General features: G+C 40.1%; 1 protein-coding gene across 1 annotated transcript in view; it reads right to left on the bottom strand.

Annotated features, from left to right (window-relative positions):
• Positions 1–20497, bottom strand: part of EXT1 (exostosin glycosyltransferase 1) — a 370781-nt gene that overhangs the window by 19557 nt on the left and 330727 nt on the right. The window contains exons 4-7 of the mRNA XM_007946852.1: positions 16963–17082; positions 6739–6871; positions 3934–4052; positions 2720–2815 (exon numbers count right to left, since the gene is read on the bottom strand). Of these exons, the coding sequence (XP_007945043.1) occupies positions 2720–2815; positions 3934–4052; positions 6739–6871; positions 16963–17082 (468 nt within the window). The remainder of the gene's footprint in view (positions 1–2719; positions 2816–3933; positions 4053–6738; positions 6872–16962; positions 17083–20497) is intronic.

Here is a 20497-nt window from a genome sequence, read left to right as displayed (position 1 = left end):
GGTCTGAAGGAACCGTGGTGGTGGAGTGGTTAAGTGCTGGGCTGTTAACCCAGAAGGTCAGCATTTCAAATCCACCAGCCGTTCTGTGAGAGAAAGAGGAGGCAGTCGGCTTCCATAAACATTTATAGCTTTGGAAACCCTATGGGGCAGTTCTGCCCCTCCAGGTCACTATGAGTCAGAACTGACTTAACGGTAGTGGGTTTGGTTTTTGGTTTAAAGTGGTCAGAAGGGCTCCCAGACAATCCTAGATCATGTCTGAACATCTTGAAACATGTTTACAGAAAGACAGATCTACCAGAAAGAGAGTTGATCAGTATAGAAGCCTAAAACAAACAAAATCCCCAAGTTCCAGTTAACAGCCTCCATTCAAGCACTGTGCTCAGGACTTAAGCACTGGAATCAGAACCCTGTGGATGCAAGGCAGGCTCCTCTACAGGGCAAATGGACACAAGGATTTCTATGAGATTATTCTGTGTGTCTGTCTCTTGAAACCACTCCCATGATGAGATGGATTTACAAGGGTAAGACTTAAACCAGGAGACATGTGATTATTCCAGCTCCTGCCTTTTCTCATTAAATGTTTACCAAGCAGCTCTCTGTGGGTTGACTCCAGCCCCAAGAATGCTGTGACTATATTTGCCATATACCCACTGCATCCCAAGAATGTTGGACAGTGCCTGGCACATGATAGGTGCTCATAAATTGAAACTGAATCAATAATTCAGTAACATGTCCATGTGACAGTTACATTCCTCGCACCTTTGGTTAAACTATGTGAAAATGGAGAAGTCTAATGGTGATTTCAAATGAAATAACAATAAATTGTTATTTCACATTCTGGTAGCTAACTTGGGTTCAAAGTTGATTTACTTAGTGTGAACTAGTCTCTCTCAGGGAGCTCTGGTAGCATAGTGCCTTAAGGCACTTGCCTGCTAACCAGAAGGCTGGTGGTTCAAACCCCCCAGCCACTGCTCGGAAGGAAGGTTGGGCAATCTACTTCCATAGTGATACCACCTCAGAAACCCAAGGAGGGGTCGCTATGAATCGGGGCTGACTCGACGGCACTTAACAACAACAGTCTCTCTCAAGGCCTCTCTTAGATGGCATTGCTTCACCATGCCCAGTTTCCTTTATAAAAAAAAAAAAAACCTCACTGCTGTGGAGTCGGACCCAACTCATAGCGACCCCTCCTTGGGTTTCTGAGGTGGTATCACTATGGAAGTAGATTGCCCAATCGTCCTTCCGATGAGTGGCTAGTGGGTTTGAACCTCCAGCCTTCTGGTTAGCAGTCAAATGCCTTAGGCACTACATCACCAGAGCTCCTTCAGTAGTGACTGATTTCTTTATAATGGATAAAACCCATGAGAAAGCAATAAGCAGAAGCGGGAGGTAAAAGAGCTCGCCTCTTGCTGTGAACAGCAGAAGAAACTTCAAGGAGGAGGTAGCATGTGAACAAAAGCTTAAAGAATATGGGAATATTGACAGTGACAAAGAGTTGAGGAGAGGTAGCCAAGACTTAAAGCAAATGAAATCAACAAAACTTAGAGGTAGGAAGGGGCATGGGGTAATTCAAGTAATTGTACGTGATCCAACTTGGTCACAGGATAGGGTCTGTGGGAAGAGCAATGAGAGAGAGGGAAGGCTAGCCATGCCAGCTTATACATGGCCTTGGATGCCAACTGAAGGCATTAGCAAATGGGGTCCATAAAGGGCTACGAAATGGTTAGGAAGACTACTCAGCTCTACACAAAACAGACTGGAGAATGGAAGCAAGGCAGGTAGGAAAACTTCGTGAGAGTCTTTGATGGAGACACCAAAGCAAAATTAAGGTGAAAACATCCTTTCTAAGCTAAATGTGAGGAAGAACCACGATTCTCAAAGACACAACCAATTCATATTAATCAACTAAGCCAGCCTCACGCATCACCACTGTCATGGTCAGCCTCATGCGCATCTTAATCATTTATGGAATGCGGACTATTGTTAGGGAGCTCTGGTAGTGCAGTGCCTAACGCATTTGACTGCTAACCAGAAGGCTGGCAGTTCAAACCCAGCAGCTACTCCTCAGAAGGAACACTGGGCAATCTGCTTCTGCAGAGATACCACCTTGGAAACCCAAGGAGGTGTCACAGTGAGTTGGAATTGGCTAGACGGCAGTGAGTTTTTTTTTTTAAACTATTGTTAGGCTCTGAATTCATTTGATCTCAATAGCAATCCTATGAGGTATATGTTATTATTTCCATTTTGAGGCTCAAAGAAGTTAAGTAATATATGTCAGGTCACAGGTTCCTAAAGAGTTAGAATTAGGATCCAAGTTTTCCTAATTTGAAAGCCTGTAGCTTTCAAAGTTGAGGAAATTCAGAGTGAAATACAGTTTTGGAAAACGTAATCCATGGCTAGCAGCTCCTATAAGCAACAAAAAAAAATCCAAACCCACTGCCATCAAGTCGATTCCAACTTATAGCAATCCCCATTGAGTTTCCAAGGTGATACATCTTTATGGAAGTAGATTGCCTCATCTTCCTTCTGCGGAGTGGCTGGGGGCTTTGAACCAGCAACCTTCTGGTTAGCAGTCAAACAAACGCCTTAAGCACTGCGTCACCAGAGCTCCTTGGCAGGAGCAGCTCCTGAAGGCAGGGAAAAAACGTCTAGGATCAACATCCTAAGGGCCCCCACAGAAAAACACAATTCCACTGTGGTCTTTTCCCTTCAGTCCTACCTTGCTTTCTCCTTCAATGACGATGACAGGCACAGCAGTGGCAGGCCAGCGGTGTTTGGCTGGTAGGGGCTTGTCACAATTCCACAGAACTATGATCTGAAAGGGACAGGAGATCATTAGATGACTTGGTATGGCTGGATGTAGGCCTCCAACCCATAGGCTCTTCTCAGAGAGAGACACAGAGAAAGAGAGAGGAGACGGGATGTAAGCAAGGTGGAATGGCAGACATCAAACCTGAACGTGAAAGCGAGTCCACTCCCATACATCCTTCAGAACCTTATCATTTCAACAAATAGAGAGAGATGGCGAAAAAGAGTAACCTAAAAAAACTGTTGGGTCAATGGGGTCAGGGAAGGGAAGGAAAAAGAAGTCATTTCAGGGCTCCTGGTTCTTAATGAGTGGTTTCCTAAAGTTTCATGTCTTATGATGAGTGAGATAACAACTTGGATCAAATTAAGTAAAAATGTATACTGAACATCTGAACATCTGCTATGAGCCAGTGGTACCCCAAGCAAGACAGAAGAATAAAGGAATTCAAGAAAGAAATAGGATGAGCTCATGTTTTGGAATCTCTAGTTTGGTGGCCGATTTTACATAATTTTATTATTTCCAATAAAGCCCTTTGGTTCAACAATGTGTGTACTTCAACATGATTTAATTCTTTTCTCATTTATAAATCTCCTGTAAACTAATGCACAAATCAGAAAAACCACTGTTAGAGTGTGGGAGCAGTACTGGTTTGGAGAAGATGGTTACCATAGATAGAATCTTCTGCTCCCTGTTTTATAATTAGTCATAGTTGCTGTGAAAGAAAAGTGCCACTTGGCAAATTAGTTAAGTTTGTTCCTTGATTAAAACTTAGCTTTTTGGGTCTGCCCAATGGCGCTTCTGATGCTACTTTGTCACACTGACATTTAACAACAAAACAACACGTTATAGTCTGTAGAGAGCAGGTTAAGTCTCTATATATTTCTTGACCTTTCACCAATGCAAAGGTGTCTCTATAATGCACCCATTTACTTTGTCAGATTTCACTTCCAAAGACCTCTAAGCTGATGAAAAGGGTTTAACGGGCCATGACAAATGAAAAGAGAATACCAGGGCACGGCATTAGATAAGTTCTGGGGAGACAAGGCTGTAATGGGTAGGGAGTGCACAGGATCCAGACCCCAAGTTGGAGAAGGCAGGTGCTGCTCCGCCAGGCCCTCACTCACCTGGGCACAGTACTGGGACTTGGCTGCAGCCACGAGAAGTTTCAACACTGGCTGGGACTGAGAGACCAGGGGGGTCACTGCATGGATGACTGCAGTGAATTTGGAGGGGGGCTTTACACCTGAAAGAAAGAGAGCACAGGAGGCTGATGAAGTCCTGCAAAACCAGACTCAGAAATTACTCTTCCTTGCTCCACTGCCTCACCCTGGAGCTCATGTTGCCTTCTAGCGTATTTTTCCATTGCCTCTTATGTCCTGACAGAACAAACACAAGGGGAAAAGCTGCTAGTTAAGTGCTGCCAGAGTCTAGAGACCTCAATAATTTACAGCTCAGTGTCCACTCCCAGCTTCTACCTCTGACATCCTTTTCCTCCTGTGGTAAGGCTTCTTTGATCGCTTGCCTGCTTTTTAGGTACCCAGTGTCAAAATACACACTCACTCACTCACTCTTTCACACATATACACATGTACACTCACTCACTACTCACTCACACAAACATACCACTCCAACATTCTCAGACTCTTTCTCCTCTAATCACTTACACCTTAGTATAGATTTAAACCAACATGCTACCTTTCCCAGGGTATTTGCGTGTGTCAAATTCTTAATGATGTAATTAAAGGGGTTTTGCCTGATTAATCCTATTCCAAATAGTAACCAGCAAGTGGGGAACGTTAAAAAACAGCATCCAGAGACTGTCTAGGTCTGAGTCCCAGTTCCACTACTTAGTGATGATTGGAATCTTGGGAAAACTACTTAACTCTCTGAACCCCAATTTCTTCAACTGGGATAATATAACAATACCAACCTTATGGGGTGGTTGTGAGAATTAAATGAGTTAACAAAACACTTAGAATTGAACTTGGCATATAATAAGAGCTCAAAATACGTTAGCTGCTATCATTATCATCTTCACTCACTCATTCATTCATTTTTTGGAGAGGTAGTCTTTATATTCCTAAGAGTCTTCTTTGTGTAGCACTCACACCCAGCCCGCTGCCATCAAGTCAATTTCAACTCAGTGACCTCCACTGGGTTTCCAAGGCAGTAAATCTTTACCAAAGTAGATTGCCTCATCTTCCTTCTGTGGAGCAGCTGGTGGGCTTGAACTGCCAGCCTTCTGGTTAGCAGTCAAATGCCTTAGACACCGCACCACCAGAGTTCCTTAGCAACCACACAGCTGTAAGTTAAAGTATGTGATTCAGACGCCTGCCAACTGTGCACTCTGGAACCCTAAACAGAAAGAGGTCAAAGTCTCATCCTCATCCTGTGCTGTCGAGTTGATTTCAACTGCAAGTGACCCTACAGGACAGAGTAGAACTGTCCCATAACATTGCCAAGGCTGAAATCTTTATGGCAGCAGACTGCCACATCTTTCTTCTGAAGAGAGGCTGGTGGGTTTGAACCATCGACCTCTTGGTTTGCAGCCAAGTGCTTTTCCTCCCATGGTGAAGTTTCTTTGATGTCTCACTTCAAGGGCAGGGCTCCTTGAAAGGTATAAGTATGTAAAATAATCACTGCCACTAAAGAAATCTAAGTGAGATGGCTTCTCCCCAGTGAGTTTTCCCAGAGGATCTCAGTAAGAAATTAGAGAAAGGTTAAAAAGCCTTTTAAAACTTAATTAGTTTAGACCCCACTAATTTGGCATTTTAGTAGCTTAAGTGTGAACAAGAAAGTGTAGGGACATTCAAGTTAAGCTTTGATATTGATGGGATAAAGGTGTAAAAGGATTATATAAATGTTTTGTGAGGCAAATTTCATCCTCCAATTGGCACTTTAATTGTATGTTAGAAGCTAACCATAGCACCATCTAGATACATATTCCAGGCTTTTTCAAGGAAGATGAATAAATATTACTAAGAAGTTGCCTTTTTATTAACAGTGAGGATAAGTCACACTATTACATATTCCTATAATATTTTAAGAAGTATTATTTATACATTTCTAATGGGTTAAGTCCAAATAGTATAGATATTCTATAACAAATATGTAGATATTTTATGAATCACTGACTTAATTCACTAAACTCTAAGTACACTACCCAATGTAGACAGATCACTGATTTTGACAGGGTCCTCATATCATGCTTTGTTTAGTTTGGATTAAAGCGTTCTTTGTCACTGGTTGCTACTATAGGGCACGAATTTCGTTAGGTTTCATCTTCTCAGTTTCAAACTAAACTTGTACATTGTGAAAAACATTGAGACTATTATGGAGATCTTGAGTCTTTTTGCCACATCAACTGCTGCTGGAGAGCAGAGACTGTATCTTACTTGATTTTGTTACTTCTAGTACCTAGTAGAGCACATAAGAGAAGCACAGGAAATGTTGAATGAATTAATAAATTAGTCTCTTGTCATAGAGTTCTAGTTCTTTCTCTTTTTCCCTTATTAGTTTTCCTTTGCTAAAGAATCAAGAAATTGGGATTGTGAAAAATAGTTAAAAGAGCTCTTCTAATTTGATTTTATATATGATGAGACTGAAAATTATAATGAACCCACTTCCATGTTCAAAATGATCCATTTTTTGGGGAGCCCAGTTTTCTAAAATAAAAGAACTAAATATAAAATAAAATAACTAAATATAAAATACAGCTATTCAGATGGGAAAGGACTTTTTTTCATTTTGTAATGCTGGATTTTCAGTTCTTGAACTTGGAGTATTATTTATGACATGGCTCCAGAAAGCAATTCCACTGGAGGCTGCTAGGAAGACCCCCACCAGAGAACAGAAGAATCAAGGGGCTTCTATCCCACACAATACATTGAGGGTAAACAAGGGCAGGTCCCTAGAAGGAATCCACTTACCTAAATTAGCATAGTAGTAAGGGAAATCTCCCAGATAAGATGAATACTGTGGTAGTACGAACAATCCTCCTGGATGTTTGTTCCATATTAAACTGTTACGTGATATGTGCTTGAATATTCTGTCCTGAATAATCTGGTAACAAAAACACAGCACATGGTGAGGATGAGATGCTGCTAATGTTCGATTAGGATCATGCTCAGTCCAAATTCGAGGGCAGAGGGCACACAAAGTCATGACTCTGCTCCCTAAATCTCAACTGATCACACTGTCAAGGGAACAAGAGCGGCAGAGAAAGAGAGAGAGATATGTTATTGCTAATCATTAATTCCTAATTTGTATTAGTTTAACCATAAATTCAATCCTGTCATTCTGTAATAATGAATCCGTGTTCATTTCCATGTAGAGTGTATGGAACATTAGTGTTTCCATGATGGCGGAACCTCTAGCAATGGTTTTCTAGATCCACACGGGATGGTCAATTTTCAGCATGCAAAGATGTCAACGCTGACCACGCGGAGACTGAGCTGAAAGTTTATTGAAGGCATGACCCATTCTAAAAGCTGCTGAAGTTTTGATCTGTTCCTCTGTTTCACGAGGTTGACTTACTTGCTTGCCATATGTCATTTTTCTGCAAAGTCAATCATAGGACTTTGGGTATTGGTTAGCTGAAGTTTTATTGTGTTTCATCTCCAAAAGTAGTGAGTTAACAATTATTCAAAACATCCTACACAATAGGACAAGAACTGTGGCATATGAAGACTAACAATAGCTAAGCTAGTTCATTAGTTTCTTTGGACTTTGGGACCTTGCAGATCATTAAATTCTCCATTTAGAGTCAGACATTCTCCCATCCCAAATCATTTGTCAGTCGAATGTGATTAGTCCCCTCTACAGCCTTCTCTCTGTGACTTTCAAACTCTTGTAATTACACCATCCACTCATTAAGATATGATTTGGCAAATGATAAACTTGATATGGATTTTGTGTTTTCAGCAATTTGGGGGGGTACTTTAAAAAAAAAAGAGAGAGAAAAAGTCTGCCAAAAGTCTCAAGAGATTTAAGCCCTAAATTACCATTTTCTATGTCCATTTAATGCAGTGCGATTTTAAGTACAGACCACTTAAAATGGAGTTTTATTATTTTCTAAGGTTATTAACATCCACATCTCATCCCATGTGGTGACCAGGCAAGTAATAAAGTGGGCTACATTTATCTTTACCGACCTAATCGTGTTTATATTTCTTAATAAGAGAGAACGAGGCAAAAATGAAATTTAGAAGAACTCAAATATCTTACTTCAATGATTTCTGCATTTTATCTTTTCCCCAGAACAAAATTACTAATTTTATATGACCGAGTAGAGGTTTCAAATTTGGTGGAGATATGAGTAACCTAGCTAAAATATAAATCTTTAATCTTTGTGATACCACAGAGATGCTAAAATGTTGCTATGTAGGCCTTAACTATGAGAGGAATGTCATGTTGTGAATGGTTTTTACATGGCTAGCAATTTCACTTCACATATCATTTATTCTAGGTCTTCATTATTTGTACCTTCCAAATCCATTGTCTATTTATTTTCCCTTACAGTTTTTTAATTTAGATTCTCTTTTATTTTCTTTTCCGAATTTATGTACCTTTCAGTATGTAGTCATTTAAATAAGTCTGGATATCAAGGTACAGAATAAATTAACAATTGTTGTTGTTGTTGTTATGTGCCGTCGAGTCGGCCCCGACTCATAGCGACCCCTCCTTGGGTTTCCGAGGCAGTATCACTACGGAAGTAGGATTGCCCAACCTTCCTTCTGAGGAGTGGCTGGTGGGTTTGAACCGCCAGCCTTCTGGTTAGCAGTCAAGTGCTTTAGCCACTATGTTACCAGAGCTCCTACATACAAATGACACAGAACTCAGGGATGTCACCAAGTGAGTCATCATTCACTTTGGGCCCCTGGATGGTTTGCTTCTCATTGTCATAGACTATCGTTATGGTTCAGTATCACAACATTGTTATTTTCAGATTTCAAGGATGAGATAATAAGATATATTACTCTTCCAAAACACCAATAAACATTTTAGACTTTCTATGCATGAATCTTGCCAGGAAGATATCAGCACAGGTATGAGATCAATGTCAAATTTAACCTGAGTTGAGCAATTTCCCACCTTTATGGCAACTTCCCACATTTATAATGAAACAATACAATAAATATTACATTAATAACTACAACCTCTCTGATTTTTTTTTTTTTTTAGGAATAGCTGCATAAGTTTTTATACTTCTGACCTGAATTTTTTTTTACCTTTTTTAAAAAAAAATCTCATTCCTGTGTTCATTTTCTAGGCACAGGTTTTAACTTTTTTACACAGCTGTAGTATCATAACAACAACATAATATCATAGATATTATAGATATTGTTTCATATTATTAATGGTATTCATGGTTTGCTTATCCTAAATGACAATGTGGCATTTTTTTCCATGTAATGCAATGAACATATTTATGAATAAAATTTTTCCACATTTATGATTTGATTGATTCTTTAGGATAAAGGACTTTGTCAAATAGCTCGAACTGTTCTAAGGCTATTCATACTACTGTCTAGGAAACTCCATGGGGCAATTCTACTCTATCATATAGCGTTCACTATGAGTTGGAATTGACTTGATAGCATACAACCACAACGTATGCATTGCCAAAAGTCTTCCTGAAAGGTTTATACCAACTTGCCTTCCCAGTTTATACCAACTTGCATGTTTATACCAACTTGCATGACCCAGTACAGGTCTCATTTTACCAAACAGAAAGGTCATTTTCCCCCTCTCCTAATGTCCAACTCTTACTATTGCCACAGTGAACAGCTCCCAGAATCCATTCATTGAACTTGGTGCTCACTCTCCATGGTTGTAGAAGAAGGCATCACATTCAGAAGTTGGACACTTCTTTGGCTACAAATTGAATAACACACACATACACACCAACATATACTACCAACCTCCCCACCACACACACACAAAATACAGGATTTTTTTTTTTCATAGCCCCAAACTGTACTCTAAATAATGTTAATTATTTCTTATCAATGTGAATTCTTAGGGAAGAGTGGCAGCCTTCCTTTTCTATATGCCATCTCTTTTTCACATAATGGACCACTGGTTGCAGGTTGCTGTCATTCTGTGTGGCCCCACGTTGTTCTTTTGACCAATGTACTGTATGCCTAACCCATATAGTGCCACCATATGCCACATCTCTCCAAGCCAAAGCAATCTTCTACTTCCACTTTCTCACTGATTTTACCCTTTCATTACATACAGCATCAGCAACATCATGGTTTGAATGTACACAGGTTGATAACCAAAGAGGAAAAGGGAGCATATTTAATAAAAGTCCACTAAAAATGTACCTTCCAAATCGCTGTTTTCATATATTACTAAATTGTATGCATCTTTTCTTTTGCCCACCCTGATGCCAACTGAGACCCATACTGTGCAGCTGGTCTGACAAATAACAGAGTTCTCGAAGGAACACCATCTTTGCAGTATTTTATCATTATCTCCCATCCTGCTTTTCTTTTTCCTTGTTGTCTGTGTCTCTTCTGCACCTCTCTGGGTCTTTCTTTTCCTTAGTGTCATTGTGTTGGTCACTTGCTTTTGGTATAATGCCTTTCCCTTCCCCAAAATCAATTCTTGTCTCTACCCACTTAGCATCCCTCTAAATATGCATCTGAACTCCAAAGAGCCTAGCTGTCATTAGAAAGCTCTTTAGTTCCAAGATACAGCATTAAGGTATTACAATCAGTCTGGAAAGAACAGAAAAATCTCAAGTATGAAAGAGTGCTGCACAATGGAATAAACAAACAACTGGAGCTGACATCAGACAGACAGGTGAGGTGTTCTATTTTCCATTGTGTCTAAGAGTGCTTATGACCTATGACTCTGGTATATAATCTCCTAAAACCCAATAGTCTACTTCCCATGTCTAGATTACAGCAAGAAAGGGAGAAGGCCTTTGAGTTCTAGAGAGCCAGAGTTGGCACACTCCAGAAGCAAAGGACCCTTGAGTCTATGTTTTCTGAGGGCAACTTTGAATTATCCTCCTATATTATGAGCTCCAGCACTGATTGAAGGACTTACATCATCTAAGTTCTAAGACAAATGAATTTTTTAAAAAAGAATTTTATTGAGTTTTTGGTGAAAGTTTACACAGCAAGTTAGGTTCCTATTTGACAATTTCCACATAAATTGTTCAGGGACATTAGTTACATTTAATACAGTGTATTAATATTCTGTTAATTTTGGTCAGTTTGTTCCCTTTCCAGTAATCTAGTTTCCCTGTCCCCTTCTCTCCTCATCTTTGCTTCTGAGTAGTTATTGACCTTTTGGTTTCCTACTGATGGTTTTTCAGTAGGGCACTGATCTTAGGGGTAATATCTTTTATTTTGTGTGCCAGTCTGCTGTTTTGCTAGAAGGTGACCTGGCGAGTAGGCTCAGTTCTAGTTTTACAGAGTGTCTCAGAGCAATAGCCTCCTGGAGTTGTCTGTTCTCTACTAATTCTGTTTGGCCTTTTTTTTTTTTAATAGGAATTTGAGTTCTGCCCCATATTTTTCTACCATTCTATATGGTACCAACTATTGTGACTCCAGTTGTCATAGCTAGGCACCATCTACTTCTAGTCTTGGGGTAAATGAGGTTGTGCCTCATGTAGACTTGTTTCTTGTCTGAGCTTTTGGTTACCTTCCTGTTTTGCTCTTGGCAAGGAAAGACCTATAGTTTTGCCTCAGATGTCTGCTTACAAGCTTTAAAACCCCACACACTACTACGTCACTAGGATGCAGATCATGATTTTCATGAACTATGTTATGCCAATTGGCTGAGTTGTCCTATTAAAGTCCAAAGCCTTCAAATTCAGAGGACCAATGTTTGAAGGTGTTTGATTCTGTCTGGGGAGTATTCATATTTGTGTGTTCAATAAGCATATGTGACTGCAGTCACATATTTGTATTTACACAAATCTATAGATCCTTCTATCTGTTCTTACCTATGTACAAACCTGTACCTATCTGTATACCAATTTGCCTATACCCATTCATATGTGCTCCAACACTTGTTTTTACTTTGGTTTTGCTGTGCTGACTACATCCACATTCAGTGCCAAGTGGGCATTTTTGATGTGTGACACATAAATTGTACACATAAACACAGTGGCTTTGTTTATTTGTGCATGTGGATGGCTTTTTCTACTTTTCTGTTTGCACTGAATTCCAGGGAAATCTGAGTTTTGAATTAAGATGGAAAATTGGATGGTACCGCTCATGTAATTTGGTTGAGAAGTCAAATTGTTACAATCCAATCTCAGAACTATAGAAAATTTGACAGTTGCTATAAATTTGAATCAAGTATGTGGTTTGTAGTATTTTATAAACAACTGTGTTACTAAAGAACTACATGGCTTAAATCCATGGGGAAGAAGACCTTTCCAGGCTCAGCAATGAAAACGGCTTGGCTAACGATCCTATTCTGATGACTATAACACATCCAACTGTTATTACAGGATAATTGAGCACTGCTAACTTAATAGAGGAGAGACCAGATCTATGCAATAAACTATACTCAAAAGAAATGTAATTAATGAGATATGATCTTTTATCTGGCATATTAGCAATGCTGTCCATGTGTGTGTTTTAATTATGATCCTTAAGGTTGACAAGAGTGCTGCAAGAGAGGGTCTTCCCTAGACAGCTTTCCAATGTCTAGATTGATACCACCTTTTGGAAGAGTAATTTGGCAATATATCTCATGAGTCTTATACATGCTTAGACTCTTTGGCTGAGTAATCCCACTGCAGGGACTCTCTCATAATGAAAAGTCAGAACTGTAGTCTAAGACACATGTCGAAAGTCATTGCTTGGATAAAGGCATAGTTATCTATACAAAATAAATAATCAGAAGCAGCCTTCATTGTCAACAATAGCACATTGGTTAAGTAAATACAGGTCTGCCATGTGATAATATATTAAACTGAAAGAAATTATAACATGGGGTTTGGACATAAGAGTAGAAAACTAACAGGACAACGTTAAAAGTTCAGAAATAGACTCAAAAATGCATAAAAAGTGGCATTTAGAAACAGTGAGGAAAGTATAACTTAAATTATATAATTTGCCTCCCTAAAATTAGATTTTTAACAAAGACCAACACAATGCAACCACTGCCGTGGAGTTGGATCTGACTCAAAGCGACCCATCCTTGGGTTTCCGAGACAGTATCACTACAAAAGTAGATTACTCAACCTTCCTTCCGAGGAGTGGCTGGTAGGTTTGAACCGCCAGCCTTCTGGTTAGCAGTGAAATGCCTTAGGCACTAAGCCACCAGAGCTCTTTAACAAAGACTATATATAAAATAAATTGTTGTACATTCATACATACAATTGGAGTATTATTCTGCCACAAAAAGATGGAAGTCCTAATAGATGCACAACATGGATGGACCTTGAAAACATTTTCCTTAGTGATTAAGTCAGTCACAAAAGGACAAATATTGTATGATCTTACATAGCCCAAGTCACGGGTCATATGCATGTGAAAGCTGGACAATGAATAAGGAAGACTACAGAAGAATTGACACTTTTGAGTTATGGTGTTGGCAAAGAATACTAAATATACCATGCACTGCCAGAGGAATGAACAAATCTGTCATGGAAGAAATACAGCCAGATGCTCCACAGAAGCAAGGATGGGAAGACTTTGTCTCACGTATTTTGGATGTGTTGTAAGGAGTGGTATTATTGGCCTATTGTTCAGCTGCAAGTTGAGCCTCAGGGGTTGAGTTCAGTTGCTGGCTTGAAGGGTATGTAAAGGTCACAGTCTCGCGGTTCCACCAGTCTTCATCAGAGCAGTAAGCCTGGTCTTTTTTTCATGATTTTAGTTTTGTGCCACATTTTTCTCCTACTCTGTCTCAGACCTCCTACTGTGATCCCTTTCGGAGCAGTCAGCAGTGGTAGCTGGGCACCATCCAGTTCTTCTGGCCTCAGTCACGAAGCTGGGGTTCACAGGTCCACTGGTCCTACAGATTAATTGTTTCCTTGTGTCTTTGATTTTCTTCACTCTTCTTTTCTCCAGAAGGGCACAGACCAATAATTACACCTTAGATGGCTGCTCACAAGCTTGTAAAACCCTGTCACTAGTCACCAAAGTAGCATGTAGAACATTGTCTTTGCTGACTGTGTTATGTCAAATGACCATGGTGTGCTCCCCGAGTCTATGGTCCTGAGCCCCCAGGCTCAGTGACTCATTCCTTCCAGGTGGCAATAACTCTTATTTATATCTGTGTGTGTGTATGTATGTATGTATGTGTATAGATGTGTTTGTGTGTGTATAAAATTATGAGTGGAAAAATTCGTTCTGAACAATAGCAAATGGAAAAACCACAGAAGAAAGGCTGGTTTTATCATAAATAAAATCGAAAGGCATACCACTAATTGAAGAAAAATATTTGCAACAAAATCATCAAAGGGTTAATATTTTTAATACAATAAGCTTTTAAAAATTAGCCCGACAAATGAGACAACACATCATGACTAACTCTATTTCTTTCTTTGCAAGTTGCTTGAGAAAACAATGTTATCCTTTTAAAAAATGATAATGTCCAATATTAGTGCAAGTGAAAAAATAAATAAATAAACAAAATGGATTCTCTTATATAAGTTAGTGGGTATATGAAAGTTCAATCCTATTGCAGGAAAATTGAAAATTCCTGTTAGAAACCTTAGAATTCTAAGAAATTTATCCTAAGAAAATAACCTTTGACATCCATCACAATTTGGCTCTGAGGCTGTTTGTTTCAATGCAGAACAACTGCAACATCTCCAAATTAGAGATTAATTGAGAGAATTCAATTCTATCATAAATAGAATACTATATGTTGTTGTTGTTGTTGTTGTTGTTACGTGCCATGGAGTCGGACCCGACTCATAGCGACCCCTCCTTGAGTTTCCGAGGCATATCACTACAGAAGTAGACTGCCCAACCTTCCTTCTGAGGAGTGGCTGGTAGAGTTGAACCGCCAGCCTTCTGGTTAGCAGTCAAGTGCCTTAGCACTAGAATATTATATAGTCATGAAAATAATGGTAGGGAAAATATAGTAACATGATAAAATATTAACAATATATTATTAAGCAGAAAAAGCAGGTTATAAAGCATTATAGAGTCCTTTTTTAATTACAAAGTAAACATAATTTGTATAGATGAATTAATATTTCTGTGTATACATATGTCAGTAGTGGTTTTTACGTGTTGGTTATCTTCTTTTATGCTCTGAGTAACTTCCATTATTTTCTGAAATGAACATGTACTTCTTTCTCAATAAGACTGTCCACTCCAGAATGAAAAAAAGAAAGAAAGAAAATTAACATTCAACTTTCCTTAGAAGGGCTTAGGAAAGATCTGGTCCTGTTATCTTCCATGCAGTACAGGATCGAAGAAAAGAGCCAGGTAGATGCTATTAAATATTCAAATCTGCTGCTATGTACAGAAATGAAAACTTGATGAGTTTGAATTGAAGAGAGTGCTTTTGGGGGAATAAGAGACATATGCTTGCAATAAAAAAAAATAAGTCAGCCCTTGGAAGTTATTTTGGCTTTATCACCCTCATGGGGATGGGACTGGGTCCTCAATAGCTTTGTTACCTACTTCCAAAATGAAATAAAGGTACATCTTGCATAAGAGGACCCTATGACTGCACTATGCTTGAGTGTGACAGCAGGAACTCAAGATGGGTTTAACCCACCCAAACCCACTGTCATCAAGTCGGTTCTGACTCAGTGACCCTATAGGACAAACCAGAACTGTCCTATAGGGTTTCCAATACCATAAATCTTTCTGGAAGCAGACTGTCTCATCTTTCTCCTACAGGGTGGATGATAGGTTCAAACTGCCAACCTTTTGGTTGGCAGCTGAATGCTTCAACCACTACACCACCTGTCAAACTGGGCAGAGTTGATACATGCCCTAGTGTACCAGGGGCATAACCTGCCCTGGCTGTAATACTCAAGAAGGCAAGAAAACAGAGATGTGGACAGAAGAGGGTGACCAATTTTCTTGGCATTACTCCGACGTTTCAGTGCATGCTCCAATTCACCTTAGCTTTTAGAGCACTTTTCCAATATAAATACTCTGGAAGTCAGGCCCCCACCTCATTATGGGAACCCTCAAAATCACTCCATGCTGTGCCTCACCAGCAGTTCTCTGCTCTCTCTCTCCTGCAAGCCTATAAGTCATGAATGTGCAGTTTCCTCAATCTTTTCTTAGCTCTTTGTGCTACTTCAGTGTAGCCTAAGGCCATCACTATCTGCTCTACTTCCAAAGGTTTTAATCATATCCATGCTTCCCTTGCTTTTTTCCCTTCTGCCTTAAAAAAAGCAACTTGAGGATGGCATCCATCTGCCTAAAAGATTTCCTACTTTCATAAAGTTTAACACTTTCTGTACCACATAGGTATAATCATGATTTTCCTTTTAACACATTTTGACATTGGGTTGGGTTGATCCTGGTTGAGTTGCATATGTCTTGAGAATTAATTTTGCTGTCATTCCAATGCCATTGGACTATGGTATCCAATAAACTTCATATTTTTAGAATGGTAGAGGACTTTCCCCTACTTGGTCACCATCTCTTCTCTAAATGGGCTCCAGAAATATGTCTTCAAAGAATGCCATCAAGTATGAATGACAGGAAGACAGTCATTAGCCACATATCCCTGAAATGAAGCAAGACAGAGCCAACCTCTGTGTCAGAAGATGGTAATTATCCTCCATGTCAGCTTTCCTCTGTGGAGTTTGACAGGAATGGAGGTATTTGCTTAAACATGGAAAAAGCAGGTGAAAGGGGGTTCATTGGCATATCTAACTAAACACAGAAAATTTATTTCTGCCCCATTTGACCAATCACACATCACATCAAGAGCAAGCAGAAGGCCAAGAAAACTGTATTCACCCATCAAATGTACTGCCATCAAGTCGATTCTGACTCGTGGTGACCCTGTAGGACAGAGTAGACCTGCCCCATAGAGTTTCCAAGGCTGTAAATCTTTCTCCCATGGAAAGGCTGGTGGTTGGAACCACTGACCTTTTGGTTAGCAGCTACATGCTTTAACCACTGTGCCACCAAGGCTCCTAGAGAAGTGTACAAAGGACCATTATCCATGACCAAGAGCCAAGTGGTCTCACTTACCTCTAGTGTAGTTAATACAATCTTCTCAACTGAAGAAAAATAAGCCTCCCACAAGAATTGTGTCTGCTGTCTAAGTGCTAGGATTTTATCCTGATGAATAGACCTGATTGTAGAAGGAATCTGTAACACAAGGTGAAAACATAATTATTATACCTGTACAACAAAGTGATGCTATTGGATCAAAACAACCCAGCGTGGTTAGACTTTTATTCTCTGTAGCATCCAGCTTCTAGCATCCAGATCTACTGAAAATCACCAGCGCCTTAAGCTAAAAGGCCCCTAAGAAGTGCCAAGTACAAACAACACTTAATGGGAATCACCCTTAATGACCTTTACCATGGGAAAGTTATAGTTCACTGATTCACAGCTGCTTAAGATGTTTCTATGGAAGCAATTGCTGTTTCCTCCTCTTGGGATCCCAGAAATCCTTACCTCTGTACATGGACAACCAAACTTTATAGAGAAGTGCCTACAGGTTTTGGAGAGAAAGCTGAGAGCCTATCATTCAGGCAACTTCAAGACCTGCCACCCCACCAATTGCAAATCCTCTATAAAAAGGACTTTTCAGGAAATATCAATGAGCCCCCCTCAATGCAATATGAAACTGGGATTAGTCATGGCTATGTGCTATTACTCTTAGTTCACCGTTCTCAGCCTTTCGCCTCCTCAGAACTCTCCTTTTGGCTCCAATCCTTACCCTCAATCTAACTTGATCTGTAGAACATACATGTTTACCAATGACTGTTCTCTACCTGCTAGGTTTTATAATTTGAAGAGAAAGAAGTATGTTGCGTCGATCCTGCTATACTTCATAAGTCTAGGAGAGTGGTTTTCATCTACTAGCTAGTCAAGAATAAGAGCTGAGTTGAACATGGCCATCTGAAGTCACCATGTTGTGTGGTTGTTAGGTGCAGCTCAGTCAATTACGACTCAGCAACCCCACGTGTCAGAGTAGAACTGTTCCGTAGAGTTCTCTTGGCTGGAATCTTTATGGAACCAGATTGCCCGGTCTTTCTCCCAAAGTTGTTATGTAGGTATGAACCACCAAATTTTTGGTTAGCAGCTAAGTGCTTAATTGGTTGTGTCAACAGGGCTCCAAGAAGTGAACATAATTCAACTCTCAATGCCAGAGTTGGTTAGCAGCCACACGCTTTAACCACTGTGCCACCAAAGCTCCTAGAGAAGCCAACTCATAGTGACCCCTCTCAAGGTGGTATCACTATGGAAGTAGACTGCCCAATCTCCCTTCCAAGGAGAGTGGCTGGTGGGTTTGAACCACCAGCCTTCTGGTCAGCAGTCAACTGCCTTAGGCACTATACCACCAGAGCTCTATGAAGTCACCATAGGTTATAATTTTTAATAGTAATAAAGCCTAATGGTTCGCAGGGCACTGGAGGCAGACAGACTAAGCTGGAACTACTGGCTCTATCATTTTCTAGCTCTGTTTACTTGGACAAGTTATTTGATCTCTTCTCAAACACTCCATTTCCTCATTTATAAATTGAGAATATAGGACTAATATCTAAATTTATAATGAAGATTATATAAGTGCCTAGCACAGTGCCTAGAACATGGAAGCTTAATATAGCTATCATTACTATTATCCAATTGACATAAAAAAGAAACAAATCCATTGCTATTGAGTTAATTCTAAGTCATGGTGATCCCATATGTATCAGAATAGAACGGTTTTCCCTAGGGTTTTCAAGGGATGATTTCTTAGGAGATCTCTCGGCTTTGCTGAGCCTCTGGGTCTGGGTTGACTCATAGTGACCCAATGTGACTGAGCAGAACTGCCTCCATGGGGGCAATCTTTACAGACTGGCTGTAATCACCATGACAGCAGACCACCAGGACTTTCTCCTGTATTACTGACATGCCCAAACTCAAATCCACTGCTGTTGAATCAATTCCGACTCATAGAGAACCCCGCTGGGTTCCAACGCTGTAAATCTTTATGGAAGTAGACTGTCTCTTTTTACTCTCATGGAGGAACTGATAGATATGAAGTGCCAACCTTCTGTTTAGCAGCCAAATGCCTTACCACTACGCCACCAGAGCTCCTTTACTATTGACATTAAAGAAAAAAAACCCAAAAAACTCACTGTCACTGAGTCAATTCCTACTCATACTGACCCTCTTTGGGTTTCCGAGGTGGTAAATCTTTACGGAAGTAGATTGCCCGGTCTTCCTTCAGCAGAGTGGCTGGTGAGTTTGAATCGTTAACCTTCTGGTTAGCAGTCAAATGTCCTAGGCACTATACTACCAGCACTCCTATCATTGACATAAACCAAAAAAATCCCAAACTCACTGCCGTAGAGTCGATCCCAACTTATAGCGACCCCTCCTTGGGTTTCTGAGGCAGTATCACTACAGAAGTAGATTGCCCAACCTTCCTTCCGAATTACTGACATAAAGACTTATTAAGGGATAGTACTCAAAGTTGGACCGAGTGGTTTAATGTCTATGTGTGAACTTGCTTGGGTTTGGAGCTCCAAAGCGTGATTCCTGGGTTTCTGGCAAGCTCCCTGGGCTTGTTCCCTATTTCCACCTACAGTTCAAGGTCTATTTCATTTATGGAGTCTATGCTCTCAGGAGAGATTCCTTGTGATTAGTAAGTGCCCTTTACACTCACCTCTTTCTGCATGCTTGCCTCCCTAACGCGCGACTAATCAGACAGATGTGGTGGGATTGGGCCAAAGGAGGAATGCTCCTTTAGCTGCTTGAATAAGAAAGCTGCCCATGGCACAGTGATTAGAACTACATCTGAATTTCCACTGGAGAGGAAGGAGGTGGTAGCACACTCATGTTATTCAAGATTCCTCTTTGGAAGAACAATTGAACTGCCTCACAGAAGAAGAGAAGGAAATGCTCATTCACTTTGGCAATGATCGAAATCAAACACTAAAGCTGTGCCCCCAAATGGGTACCTGGGTTCTCAGCTTGGAAGAAACACGGAGGCAAGAGGTAAAAGAGAAACACTGGCAGGCAAACAGGGCTCAAGGTCAAGTGCAAGTAAATATACGATATACACATAATATATATTAGTCTATGCAAAGGAGGTAGAGAAACTATCATATCATAGATCCTTGATAAGGCAAAGAAAAATCATTTTTATTTACTCACCGATAAAGATTAACTGTATTTCCAAACAGAGAATAGAAAACAAAACCTCTGGCTAACTGTTCACAATCATACTCTCTTCTAAATGTCAGTGGTATTTCCCAGGAGTTGCAGGGTTTGGTATCACTGTTTCATCCTGGCCTTGAGGAACCAGCCCTTAAGAAAAAGTGCCTAGAACTATCACTGCTAAGTCCCCCAGAAAACTAAGTCTGCTGGGTTATAAAAGGGGCAAAGAACAACATGAATTTACCTACCAGTATGTTCCTCTCAGACAAACCTGTCTGTCAGTTTGTCCTACTGTGGTGACATGTAGATGTGAGTTTTGAGGCTGAGCCTCTGGTGTTTAAAACCCAGCGAGATGCACCTGGTGCACAGGTAACAGCCCAGCTTATAGACTGAGACAGACTAGGAA

Source organism: Orycteropus afer, unplaced genomic scaffold, assembly GCF_000298275.1.
Source record: "Orycteropus afer afer isolate SDZICR_OR568_19922 unplaced genomic scaffold, OryAfe1.0 scaffold00173, whole genome shotgun sequence".
Taxonomy (NCBI): Eukaryota; Metazoa; Chordata; class Mammalia; order Tubulidentata; family Orycteropodidae; genus Orycteropus; species Orycteropus afer.
Note: the sequence above shows the minus strand (reverse complement) of the source record. Positions and strands in the feature narration are given on the sequence as shown.